At 33.3% G+C, this 13623-nt stretch overlaps 1 protein-coding gene across 2 annotated transcripts; it reads right to left on the bottom strand.

The window, feature by feature from the left end:
• Window positions 1-1937: 1937 nt before the first annotated feature.
• LOC134856064 (heat shock 70 kDa protein-like) lies at window positions 1938-13055 on the bottom strand. 2 transcript variants are annotated; one of them, XM_063872444.1, is made up of 4 exons: window positions 12937-13055; window positions 4945-5136; window positions 3384-4850; window positions 1938-2654 (listed from the first exon to the last, which is right to left on the bottom strand). In XM_063872444.1, exons 2-4 carry the CDS (start codon window positions 5113-5115, stop codon window positions 2517-2519), a joined length of 1776 nt encoding a protein of 591 aa, XP_063728514.1. In that variant the 5' UTR covers window positions 5116-5136; window positions 12937-13055; the 3' UTR covers window positions 1938-2516. The 2 variants fall into 2 exon arrangements, with proteins under 2 accessions (XP_063728514.1, XP_063728509.1); XM_063872439.1 differs by lacking the exon at window positions 12937-13055 and adding an exon at window positions 6188-6384.
• Window positions 13056-13623: the final 568 nt, after the last annotated feature.

Below are 13623 nucleotides of genomic sequence, written 5' to 3' on the forward strand. Positions count from 1 at the left end.
GCGCTTCTGAAATTCTCGGACAAAAAAACTATCAACGAAAACACAAACAAATAAACCTGTCAAAAACATTTGATTCAGTTTCACAGAAACAACAACTGAAAAACAAATTTTTTTTTGGGCTTCAAAACAAAGGTTTCCAACAAATTCTTGACTCAAAAACCCAGAAAACCAATGTAAATGGTTGTTTCTCAGATATACTCGAAATCAAGCAGTGAGTACCCCAAAGAGTGTTATTGGTTCCGCTCATTTACGGCTTTTTTGTCATTTACATGGCTAAGCAATTAGAGAACAATTGAATAATGAAATAGCAACCTGTTAGACCTTTAAAAGTCCTCAAATGGCAAAAACTAACTTAGAACATAGACAAAAGAGAATTCTTCTGTGAAAACAAGTCGATATTGAAAGCAGTTTGAGAGAACAAATTGTAGATAAAGACACTTTAATCAAAGAAACAACTTAAGTTACGTATTTAGGAGACGTCATTGACAAAATACTCACAATGCAGCCAGGAGTTAAAACCGTTCTAAGTAAAATAGCAATTGCAAAACGAAATCTAGCTCAACTGAAAACTCCGCTGCGTTTTAGATACAAGGTTACACTTCTAAAAAATGCCGCTCTCAGCCAGCCCAATTACACCAAATTAATCACTACTGCTACTAGTTCACTGTTGGGAAAATGCGCTAAAAATTTTAACGGGTAATATTTTTGGCCCGTTAAAACATGTTTATAGGAAAACATGAAAGTTCATTTTCTCTGAAAACACATCAAAAGTGCTTCCTAGAGAAAGATAATTTTTCTAATATACTTTCACAAACTTATAAATAATGAAGTAATACATGTTGATACCTTATACTGTTCAAGTTACGAAAACTGCAAATTCAAAGAACGTACTAAGGACGCTTAATTTAGTTTAGCCTTGACAAGCAAGTACAAAGGCAAACTTTTTTTGTTTAAGTTTGCATGTGGTTTAAATTTTTGCATGAAAAACTAAAAAACACAACTTCTTATCCTCTGATCAAAAAAGTGAAGAAACATTATCAATAGAGTTGTTTGGTAATTTTAGCTGCCAATTTTCGATAACACTTGGAAAGGCTGTAAGGTTGAGGCTTCAGCCAAATAGTTTTTTTTCAACGAATTATCTTGTGATCACCTAACCGAAAAAGATCTAAGTTACTTTAAACAACTCAATGTTTGGTTCTGATAACTTCTTTTGTTCCTCTTTTTACTCTTGATAAAATGTGTTCTGCTTCATTGACCATTTTATTAATTCAGTGTTTCTCTTTGTAATAGTTTTCTAATTAAAATCACAAGGAACACGAAGTAAAATTGCAGGCTACAGGAAAAAAATGATCTTGCTAGGGAAAGGTGTTTTATGTGCCGTATTTCTGAGGATGGTTAGATAAAAATAATGAGCCGTCACGTTAAACTATAGAATCAAACTCTATAGATAAAAAATTACACTAAAATTATTATCCGCAAGTGTTTACTTAGTGGCTTCTTCGCTTTTTCTAGTGTCTACGTGTTATGATTTGTGTTAAATTTGTGGCTTTTCATAATAATAATAATTTCAATTAAGACCACATTACTGCCAAAGGTTTTTTAAGTGCCAAGTTTATGATACTTCTTGAATTGCATACTGATCAAAAATTTGTTAGAAACGACATACTTTTCATTATGCTAGTTTGTTGAGCAATCAAACAAAAGTCACCAAGGAGGTATTGAAATAATCTAGGATTTCGCCAGCAAAATGAGATCTTCTTTAAGCAATGTGAGATCCTCCTTAAAGATCCTCCATATTTGTTAGGAGCATTTTTGTGATTTGAATTTTCGAATTTTCTATCATTTTTTTCTATATTAAAAATTTTTGGTTGTTTTTTTTGAAATTGAAAAGACAAGATCACTATGATGGTGTTAAACAGACAAATTTACAAATTTTCAGAAAAGACAAATCTTTGCGTATTTCTTTGTCTTTTTTCTCTGGAAAACAAGCAGCACTCGCAACAAAACTTGCACAAATTTTATAGGAGATGAATAATAAGTCAGTCTTTCTACTCTCTTCATAGTTCCTGGGCAAAAAAGGAATCAAATAAAAGCACTTTTTTGGGTTTCCTTATTTTCTCATACATCATCAGTTTTTATACTATAATCGGTTTTATACAGACTTCAAAAGCTTCTATAATCATATACTGATTTCATTCAAATCTTATTTTTTCTACAGGCATTTTTCATTCTTCTGTTCATTTCTGCTTTATTTCTATAAGCTTCAGTTTTCTTTTTGCTATAATACTTTTGCGTTCAACTCGAATAACATACAGAATAATCTAGAAATTTCCTGTGATTTCATTATATCTATCAAAATGAAGTTTACTTTGACAATTGGGTTAGTATAGTAGCTTGAAGATGGCAGATACATATCAGTGAATTAGTTATGATTTTTGTTAGAAAACAATCGCACTTATAGTTAAAATTTTGGATCAGATTTATTTACACAGTAGATAACATCATTTTTCTGAACTTTAGTTATAAACATTTCTGATGGCATCAAATTTCATCCTGATTTCCTGTTCTGTAATTGATTTGTCATTGAGCCATTTCATAGTGTTTGAGATTTCTTGGGACAGTGTTGAGTTCTCAAGTTTGTTTTTTCTTCCCAACTGAAACGATTGTAATTGCTAAATTAGGTTTCTACGGTACCAATTTGCTTGATATAAAGCTCTTCATTGATTAAAAAAACACTCTTTAACTTATTGAAAAGTTCATGCATTTTCAACCAATTCGGACATACTTCGTCTTGACGTAATTGATGATATCAATTAATACGTTAACTTAAACTTGTTTTTTTAGACCTTCAACTGCAAAAACTAACATTTGACAGTCTGTACCTCTGGATTTTTTGCTGGGTTAGTAATTGGTAATTATCGCTCATAGTTTTTGGAGCAAGAAGCACCTAAACTGAAGTGGATCCCAATCTAATCATCTCCACAAAATAATGAGCAAAATAATCATGTTTGAAACTGAATCTTAGCAAAAAAAAAAACTAAGTAACTAGAGCAAATTGTCCGAAAAGTCGGACAGGAGATGTCAGCCCACGTAATTTTTCAAAATACAGATTTTTACTGTTTTTTTCATCTGTATGCCCAGTTTTCAGCTGTATGCCCAATGGATTAACAAAACAACCATTTTTTGAACGGAAAAAAAAATTATATCGCTGAAAAAACTTTAAAATCTAGTTTGTTTTTGCTGCTGAAAAACTTTTAACACCTAATTAAATGATGTTCGCTTTGTTTGCCCCTTTAACTTTTGATGACGACCCACGGACCGTAGTAGTCTCCATGCCATATCTTTTCTTAAAATGCTATAAAATGCTACGGGTTTTTCATTACCTGATACAAGTAATCTTCAAGTTCTTTTTTAAGTTTCAATCTTCGTAGCTCTTTTCTGTCTTGGGCTTCAAATTTTTTCTCGTCTGCAATCATAGTCTGAACATCTTCGGGAGCGCGCCTCTCGCGCGTTATATTGATCTCTTCGCTTTTTCCTGAACAGCGTTCTTCTGCTTTCACGTTCAGAATTCCATTCACATCTATAGTGAACGTGACAACATATTTGAATTGCCCTTTCAATCCAGGTGTTATTCCATCTAATTTAAATGAATCTAGTTTGAAATTTTCAGAGGCAATAGGCCGCTCGCCTTCGTAAATATGTAACTCAATGTTTTTCTGATAATCAACGGTAGTTACATACTCCTTAGATTCGCTACAAGGAATTGGTCTGTTACGTTTGATGATGAAAGAAATCTTATCGTCTTTCGTTTGAACTCCGAGAGAAAGCGAGCAAACATCGATTAAAACGACAGCCATCATCTCAGGCGGGTGATTCATGCTGACTAAACTGGCCTGAATTGCAGCACCACGGGCGACAGTTTCTTCTGGTGTTCTTGAATTTATTACTTTGTCATCCGTAAAAAACTCTTTCAATAAGTTTTGGATTCTACAGATCCTGGTGGATCCGCCTACCAGTAGAACTTCATCTATATCTTCTTTCTTCAGTTTTGCTTCATTGAGTGCTGCTTGAATGTAATCCAATGTTTTTTTGAACAGATGCTCGTTCTTCTTTTCAAATCGAACTCTGCTCACCGTTGTAGAGAAATTTTTCCCGTTAAAGAAATTTTCAAGGGAAATGGTTGACGTTGTGTAGGAAGAGAGTTCATTTTTGGCTATATTGCATGCTTGCAACAGCCGCATAGACGCTCGGTTGTCGTTTTCGAAACCTGTTCCACAAGCTTTTTCTACTTCCGGTGCAACTAAATCAAACAAATTTTTATCAAAATCACGACCTCCCAAGAACGAATCACCAGAAGTTGAAATCACTTCCAAAACGGCATCTTGACATTCTGCAATAGTGATGTCGAACGTTCCACCTCCCAGGTCATATACTAGAACTTTTTTGTTTCCGGTCTTAAAATTGTGCTCCTTTGAATGAGCCAGCACTGCAGCAGTTGGCTCGTTAATTATGCGATGAACCTTTAAACCTGCAACTTTAGCGGCCAAAATTGTAGCTTCTCGCTGTCCATTGTTAAAATGGGCTGGAACTGTTATGACCGCATCGTGAACTGGACTCTTCAAAAACTCTTCGGCGTCCTTTTTCAGCTGTGATAGAAGCATGGTGGATACTTGAACTGGTGTAAAACTCTCTCGTTTACCACAGTACATCACCTCACACTCTGGAAGGCCATTTTTTTCAATAGCCTTAAACTTCCAATATTTCATACCAGTCTGGACATTTGCATCATTAAAGTTCCGTCCAATCATCCGCTTTGCGTCATATATTGTGTTTTCAGCATTTGATTCCAGCTTTAAACAATTTTTTCAACATTTATACACATAATTTGTGCAAATAAACTGAGTTAGCAAGCATGAGGACTGTAAATCAATAAAAAAAATGCACCTGAGTTTTAGCTTCGTCACCAACAAATCTCTGTCTCTCACCGAATGCCACATAGGATGGTGTGATAGCTTTTCCGTGCTTGTTTTCAATGACCTCCACTCTTCCGTCTGCCCTACAAATTGCTACACAACATGCTGTCGTTCCAAGATCGATCCCCACAATGTCTGGCATACTATCCGACAAGGCAGTTTTCTAGAGAAAAAAACATATATTAATATTTATAAAAAATTAGAACAATTGAGTAAACACTTAAAATGAAAATTATAAGTAAGCATTAAATGAAAGAGCTGTTTGATCCAACTTTTGAATTTAAAAAACAAACCTCTGAAGGGCCAAAAGAAAAACTATGGAAAAGAATTAAAATTTGCGTCGAAAACTTTGATAAGCACAAAAAAATGAATATAAAAATCTAAATCCTTACAGAATATTTAGAATAATGGAAGGTGTCCAAGGGAATCTGAACTTTTTAGGAGCGCCTCTATGTCATCAAAGACCTTTATTAATTTTGAGCTCAATGATGAGCGCAAAGTAGTCCTAAAAAGCATTTTAAAAACATATAAAAAGACCACAACCTTCACAAAAAAAACACAATCTTTCTAGTGGCTCACATAAACTCAGATGCGGTTAATTTTTCTTGAACGCTCACAGTCACAGGCTTTAAGCCAGCATGATTATAATCAGCCGAAAAGTTATTTTTGACACGGAATTGGCAAAAAGCGAAAACTTGTGTTCGTTTCAGTTCGTTAAGCCAGAAATCAGCAAAAGAAGTAGAAAGCACGTGGCTAGAGTTTTCATTAGTCTGGCTGAATTGTCTTACAAGGAAAAGGCTGAAGATAAAGACTGAGGTTGCTCGGAAAAAATTTAATGATTATCGCGAATCGGCCAAATTGAAAAATCGCAAGCCTCCATATTTTCGTCAGAAACGTAAACATCTAAATTTATATTTTTAATAATTGAGCTTTGGGTTTAAAACCCATTGCATCAAAAACAGGAAATTAACAAATCAAAATGGGTCTAAATGTTCCAGGCAGAAATAGTCCCTCCCATTTTTGGCAGCCGAATCACATTTTTTTTGTTTTCCTCCGTAATACAGAAAATCCCCCTAAAAAGAAATCTCGAAAATAGAGCACGACACTTAAAAGAAACTGATCAATGACATTGATTTTTATTTTTTCAAAGCTAGTGAAAACTAAGAAAAATTATTATTGTCGGCCTGTAATAAAAAATGATATATTTTACTTACCTATTTTTTTTTCTTCACACTTGTAAAGTTAATTCTGCTTTCAGAAAATTAAATAACGTAAGTAGAATATATTATAGTGCTCTTTTTCTTTTTTTTAGCAAGCTATATTTGTCGAATGTTTAACTCTGTTTGGTAAACCAAAATCACAAAAGATTTGATCTGTTTGTTCGCTTTAAGAAGAATTAAAAAAACATGAATTGATAGCATTGCAAAAAAAAACATGCAAAAAAAATACTTTTATTTTGCTCTGTCGCCAGAAGAACGAGCCTCTTTTATTAAACAGTTTGTGTGCTACTTTAGCCAAAGAGTTTTTAAAATCTGGACCTTCTGAGTTTTAGTAAAAAAACTTGTCTTGTGACGTGTGCTTTTAGTTTTTGTTTCATTGATGCCATAACGTCAAACAAAAATCTGAAGTTTTTTGTAACGTATTTTTGCGAAAATGAGCTTCATTAATTGTTGTAAGACGTGTGTAAGCTAGAAAGTATAGCTAGTCAATCGTTAAAAATTGTTCAACGACGAAATGTTCAGTTCTTTGAGACGTGCAACTTTCTGGAGTAAGACGCAGCCACGAGCCAACATGAAAGAGAGCGAGTTTTTGCAAGGAAAAAATTGAACTGATGATTGGATGTCATCCAAAAAAAATTACAAACATGTTCACTCGTTTTGATATAGACAATATTTGCAGTTGAATACGAGAGGCTTAACTGGGCTCTTTTGGACAATGTAAGACGATCGGTGCAGTAAATGGGTTTTTTTCATCTTCAACTGCAATCTGAAGTTTGTATATTTTCAGTAAAAGAGAAAACAAGGGCAAAAATTAATGAATTAAAACCTTTTATAAAACTAAACACTAACTCAAACCGCAATTCCAGCTACTATTTGTCTTTATTTTTTGAGAGACTGTCCAAAACAGATGTATAAAAATTGGGAAACTCAGTTGATCATGCATTAGGCGAAATAGGAGGAATTCTTTTAGGTGCGTTGAAGTTTCATCGTAAATTTCAGTCGTCTTATGTTTTTCAATTATTTATCTCTTAAAACGACTGAAACCTATGAACTTAATTAAAAGAATTAAAGTGAGTGTCAGGAAAAAAAGTTTAACTTGAATTTTTTTTCCGCAATTCGCTTTAAATTTTAAATTTACAACTTAAAGAAGTTGACTTTGTTTACAAATAAAATCGCTGGGAAAATTGTAAAAGAGAAACTAACTCTAAAACAATGCAAATAATTGATGCAAATAAGTGTAAGACATTTTTTTTTATTTTGACTCTAGTTTTCCCCAATATTTGCTCTTTTTTAAAATTAACTTTTGGTTTAAGTCTCCATCAAACTAAATTTGCTAGTTTCATATCACAAAATTTTTGAAATACGATCACTGTCCAACTGAAAGCAAGGTTGTAATGAATTTTAATTTTTTCAAATGCTATGGAAAAATGTCGAAAGCTAGTGAAAAGTTTGTTAAAAAATGCCTGGAAGAAACATAAACTCGTATGAATATTTTGTCATTTTCTAAATCAGATTTTCAAAGTCTATGATTCCTGAATCCTGATTAATGTCTTAATTTAAATCGGAGTCTATATCAAGTCAAATGAGTTGTTTCTTAGAAATCATTTGTTTATGAAATAGCCCTACTGTACAAAATTGGCGAAACATGAAATTTACACCTAAAAAGTGTGGCGATACATCAAATGAACGTTCATTTTTTGAGACGTTCATACATCAAATGAACGTCTCAAAAAATGAACGTTCTGACCAAGTTCTGACTCACAAAAAAAAATAAACTTCAAGCGTATTCAAGACAAAAAAAATTAAACTTCAAGAAATCATCGAAGGATTTCTTGCTAATTAGGCACTTTAGATAGCTTCACCAGCCTAGTAGTTTGAAGAAAAAAACTTTCTGCGTTTTTGAGCGTCTGATTGGTTTTTTTTGCTAGTAATTTTAAAAATAACAAGCCTTATTCTGAGAAATCTAGACACTACGGTGGAGTCGTTAATTTTATGTTGATGTTTGTTAATTTGCTCTGGCTTTTTTAAAAACTTCTTTTTCTAGAATTGAGTTCGTTCGAATTCTTTATTTTTGTGATAACTGGTCAACAAATCAATCTCTTAAAAACCAAAAAACTGCTTGAAAATTTTTAGTTTGAGCATCTTATTTATTTTTCTAACAACGTAGATAAAAGCGTTTTTATAAGACTCAAATATAAACTAATGCTCCTAGTTTGCCAAATTGCTTCAGTTAAAAGCAAATAATGTGGTTTTCTTTTAAAGATGTTAACGCTTAGAACAGTTAACATATATTCGAACTGAAAATTTTTTTTTACTTGATTTCTATAATTATCACGAGTCCATAGATCGACCTATACGTCGACCTCCAGTAACTATAAAACATGGGCTCATATACGCCCCAGTCCCCGCTTAATTTAGTCATTTATATAGCAACTAAAGGATATAGGACCCATTTCAACCTTCCTCAGATTGTTTTGGTCCTTATTCTGGTTCAAAGCCATAAACTTGGCTGTTCAAGTAGCCTAATTGTTGATTTAAACCAATTAAACAGCTCTTTGAGTGATGAGTGATTCATAGTACTTTCGTATACTGCCGCTTAAGAGAGTAACTTAAAAAACAATTTTTTTTTTGTGTTTCAACTCGAACTTATTGCTGTTATTAAATATTATTCGATAAGTTAGTCTGCGTCAATTTTGCCAGCGTGCGGTACATCAAACTTACCAGAATGGCCTAACAAACCGCTAGGCGTCAAAAGTGTGATTTTAAGTCCCTCATAGTAGTTTATTCTAATTATTTGTAAGTTTTACCCGCATCCGGTTTCAAGCGTTAATAATCGATCATACTACGATTTTAGTACCAGTCTTACTGAAATTGAGAAACAATCGATTTTAATCAATTACAAATCGATTATAATCTCCCTCTTAAAAATTAAATTATAATTAAATGTAATCCATTATAATCGATTATAATCGATTAATTATTCGTCTATTTTTCGATACAATTATAATCGATTATAATCCTTTATTTTTATTCAAATTTCTATTTCGTTAGTTTTGCACAAAAACCCATTATAATCGATTAAAATTGATTATAATCCTTTTTGTTTGTCCATTTTTGTCTTCGAAGTTGCATCTAAATTGCTTATGTTTTATGCTTTTTGTGGACGTTGGTTCCTATGAAAAATGAGAAAAATATTTTTAAAGTTTGTATAATTAATTCGAACTTTTAAGTTTTTTTTTATTTCTTCCTCATAAGAGTTGTTTTGTGATGCATGTTTTAAGCTTTTTTAAACACTAAAACATCAGCAAATTGATTTAGTTTCATGATTGATTCAGAAAATTTTTTTTTCATCTACCGCGGGAACCTTTCCACTCATATGAAAGGATCTCTATGAAACTTTTGTTTCGTGGTAAACTTTTGTGTTCAGATGAACCAAAGTGTTCAAGAGATCTCTTTGTTAGAAATTTTCTTATTGACACAAAAATAAAAAAAACCCATAAGATATAATTCGAGTATAGGAAAATTTCGGCAAAATAAGAGATTATAATCGATTATAATCAATTATAATCGATTTTAAGAGATTATAACTTCTTGGAAAATATCACGATTATATTCAATTATAAATCCTTTAAAGACCTGATTTTGGTAATTATAATCGATTATAATCGTCAAAAAATCATCATAAAAATCCGTTATAATCGATTACTTACATTTAAACTTGGCTGCGGGTACTTACTGTCTTTTGGCCGTATCGCAAGTCATTAATATTTTGTTGATAGTTGTTTTATTTGCTGTTGTGTTGAAAAAATATATACTTTTCTGAAGTTGAGTTCTTTCATTACGAGGCCAAACTGTGGATTTTGTGAATTGTAAGCGGATTCCGCAACAAGGACGCGCCCTTTTTCTTCTTTTATTCTTTCATTTCCTTTGATCGTTCTGACAAAACTTCAACATGTTTAAAGACTTGTCACTGGAATCCAGGAACATGCAGACACAAAATTGTGCGCCTTTTCAGTGCTCAGTTTGGCCTCGTAACGTTAAACTTGTTTCCTTTTGTGATAGCTTGCAACAAATTGACCGTTTAAATAACAAAAAACCATTTAAAAACTCATAGTTTAAGCAAATTTAATTATTTTTCTGCACCATGGACAAAAGTTTCATTAAGGAACCCAAAATTGAACAAAGGCTCAGAAGAAAATTATCATAGTTTGTCAGATTGCTTGAATTCTAAACAAACGCTGTGTTTTTTTCAATTTAAGGTGTTAATGTTTGAAACAATTAACATATCATATATTTCAACTAAATAGGCTCTAATTTCTCTTTTTATCAAAAAATCTTTATACCAACGTACAAATCGACGTCCAGTACTGGTCATTAATTAGGCCTCAGCCCACGTTTTAGTTTGTCAATCGAAAAAGACTAAAGTTTCAAGGGTCTATTCTATCCCCACGGACGCTTATTGTCCCTTTTCTTGTTCGGAACCATGGACTTTAACACTCAATTAGCCTAATTGTTGTTTAATACGTATTAAACAGATCTTTGAGTGATGAGTGATGATTCATGGTTGTTTCATTTACCGCCGTTTAAAAGAGCAATTTGAAAAAAAAATTCCATTTGTATGGCCAAAAAATATAAGCTATGCTCGAACACCCAGAGGAATTTTTCACTACTCATTCTCCTGATCTTACCTTGGAAAAACCTTAGAAAAAGCTTTAATAAAATGAGATCACCAAGATTGATTCCAACAACTGCGTAAGATGATCATTTGAAAAGCCTGATCAAAAAAAAAGCTATCTCAACCCCGCTCACATGGCTAAGCCATTGAGTGCCTTGATACGGAATTCTACACTTGTCCAGACATCGGTGAATTACGGAAGTCCTTCTAGTTGCCACTTTCAATGCAACAAGATAGGCTTAGACAGGTTTAGAGACTAAGGAGGCGTATTCAGGTATCAAAATTGACAGGCTTGGGATACGATTTGTGTAGGCAAGTCCGGTTAACCAGATGATTTGTGAAGAATACTCGTGTGGTACAGAAGACTTGCGCCAAGTGACTATGTTTTTGCAGACGATATGTGAAGACGACTTGTATAGTGGACTGACGTTGCGCAGGCGGTTTGAGCAGGCGACTCAATTGTGCAGAGGACTTTCGGAGGCCACTCTTATTGTGTAGACTACCTGCTCAAACAACTAGCGCAGTCAAATACGGTTGTGCAGGTGAGTGACTTGAGCAGAAGTCTCCAGTTGAAGAGACGACTAGGAAATTTACCGACGATTGTGCAGACAACTTGTACAGGTGAGTTGTTGAGGCTATTCCGGTTGTGCAGATGTACATGTACATGCAGTTCCAGTTGTGCAGGAGACTCAAGCAGGCAAATCCATTTGTGCAGATGGTTGAGATGGCAAACTCGGTTGTGCAAACGACTCCAGCTGTGCATGAGGCTTTCATTGTGAAGAAGTCTTGTGCAGGCAAATCCGGATGTGCACGCGACTCCCGTTATTCAGGCGACTTACAAAAACTAAACGGGCAGCCGACTCAAGCAAAATTGTTATCCATTCAGGACGCAAAATGTTTTTGTCCTTGAAAACTCTCGGCTACACCGTTGTTTTGCAGATCCCAGTTAAGTTTTCATAGCTTCGGGTTCAGTTCACTGGGTGAAAACTGTTTCAGCCCATTCCGCCCGTGAAACAGTTATTTTTTCTGCAGCTGCTTTTCCCGATTGTTATACTTATTTTTTCATTAGAAACTTTGTGTAATTACTTGAAATGAAAAATATAAGTAAGCATTAAACGTAAGCGCTGTTTGATCAAACTTTTAAATTTAAAAAATAAACCTCTGAAGGACCAAAAGAAAAACTCGGAAAAAAATCAAAGTTTTCGTCAAAAACATTGACGAGCACAAGAAATCGATTATGAAAATCTAAATCCTAATAGAATTTTTTGGAATAATGGAAGGTGGCCAAGAGACCCTGAACTTGTTAGGAACGCCTCTATGTCATCAATGAGCTTCATTAATATGAGCGCAATAAAAGGCTCATAATGGTCCAAAAAAAGCATTTCAAAAACATATAAAGACCACAACCTTAAAAAAAACTGGAATAGTTGAGTCGCAGTTTCTAATCGCTCACATAAACTCAGATGCGGTAAAATTTCATCGAACACTAACAGTCACAGGATAATCAGCCGAAAAAAAAATTTCTGACAGGGATTGAAAAAACCGAACACTTGTGTCCGTTTCAGTTCATTAAGCCTACAACCGGAAAAAGAAGAAGAAAGCACGCAGCTTAAATTTTCCTAAATTTGGCTGAATTGTGTCGCAAGGAAAAGGCTGAAGAAAAAGGCTGAGAATGCTAGGAAAAAGTGAAATGATTATCACAATTCGGCCAAGTTGAAAATTAGCAAACCTGCATATTCTCTTTTGAGCTATTTTTTCAATAATTGAGCTTTGGGTTTAAATTTTTTTGGAAAGTTGAAACACATTGCGTCAAAAACAGGAAATTAACAAATCAAAATGGATCTGAATTTAGCAGGCAGAAGTAGTCCTTCACCGTTTTTGGCAGTCGAATCACATTTTTTTGTTTTCCACTTAGTACAGAAAATCCCCCTATAAAATAAATCTCTAATAGAGCACGGCACTTTGAAGAAGCTGATCAATGAATTTGGTTTATATCGGTAAAACTGGTGAAAACTAAAAAAAAAGTGATTGTCTGCCTGTAATAAAAAATGATATATTTTTTACTTACCTAATTTCTTTTTCTTCACACTTCTCAAGATTATTCTGCTTTCAGCTTAAAATAACGTAGTTAGTCTATATTACAATGCTCTTTTACTTTTTTAGCAAACAATTTTTGTCAAATAGTTAAATCAGTTTGGTAAACCAAAATCACCAAATCTTTGATCTGTTTGCTTGAAAAACAAGTATTGAAAAAAAATGCTATACTCTTTGCTCTGTCGCCAGAAATACAAGCCTCTATTATTAAACAATTTGTGTGTTATTTTAGCAAAAAAGAATTCAAAATCTGGATTTTCTGTGTTTTAGCAAAAAAACTTGTCTTTTAATACGTTCTTTTAGATTTTGTTATGAGGATGTCATAAAGTCAAACAAATTTGAGAAGTTTTTTGAATGTTATTTTGCAAAAATTAGCTTTATTAATTGTTCTAACACGTGTTAGTTGTTGCAATAAGTAACATTTTTGCAAGTTTTTTTTTATCAATTCAATTGAAGTTTTTGAGTATAATCAATTGCTTGTTTTTAAATAAATAGTTCCATTCTGTGATTTTGATTAATGAGTTTTTCAGAGCAAATGTCTGGAAATCTTATTCCAAACGCTATCATGCAGGAATTTGAATTTTTAATATCTTTTAAAAAAAGAAGAAACAAAGAATAGTGCTGAGGAGTTTTGACATCTTTGGAGTTCGGGTAGGGAATA

This window comes from Symsagittifera roscoffensis, chromosome 1 (genome assembly GCF_963678635.1).
Source record: "Symsagittifera roscoffensis chromosome 1, txSymRosc1.1, whole genome shotgun sequence".
In the NCBI taxonomy this organism is placed as follows: Eukaryota; Metazoa; Xenacoelomorpha; order Acoela; family Convolutidae; genus Symsagittifera; species Symsagittifera roscoffensis.

Bases quoted from the DNA above. Each gene is read 5' to 3' on its own strand.
- LOC134856064 (XM_063872444.1), bottom strand. From the start codon at position 5,115: ATGCCAGACATTGTGGGGATCGATCTTGGAACGACAGCATGTTGTGTA. The intron at 4,851-4,944 runs GTGCATTTTTTT...AATTGTTTAAAG, and splicing joins GTGACGAAGCTAAAACTCAG to CTGGAATCAAATGCTGAAAA. The intron at 2,655-3,383 runs GTAATGAAAAAC...CAATCGTTTCAG, and splicing joins TTGAAGATTACTTGTATCAG to TTGGGAAGAAAAAACAAACT.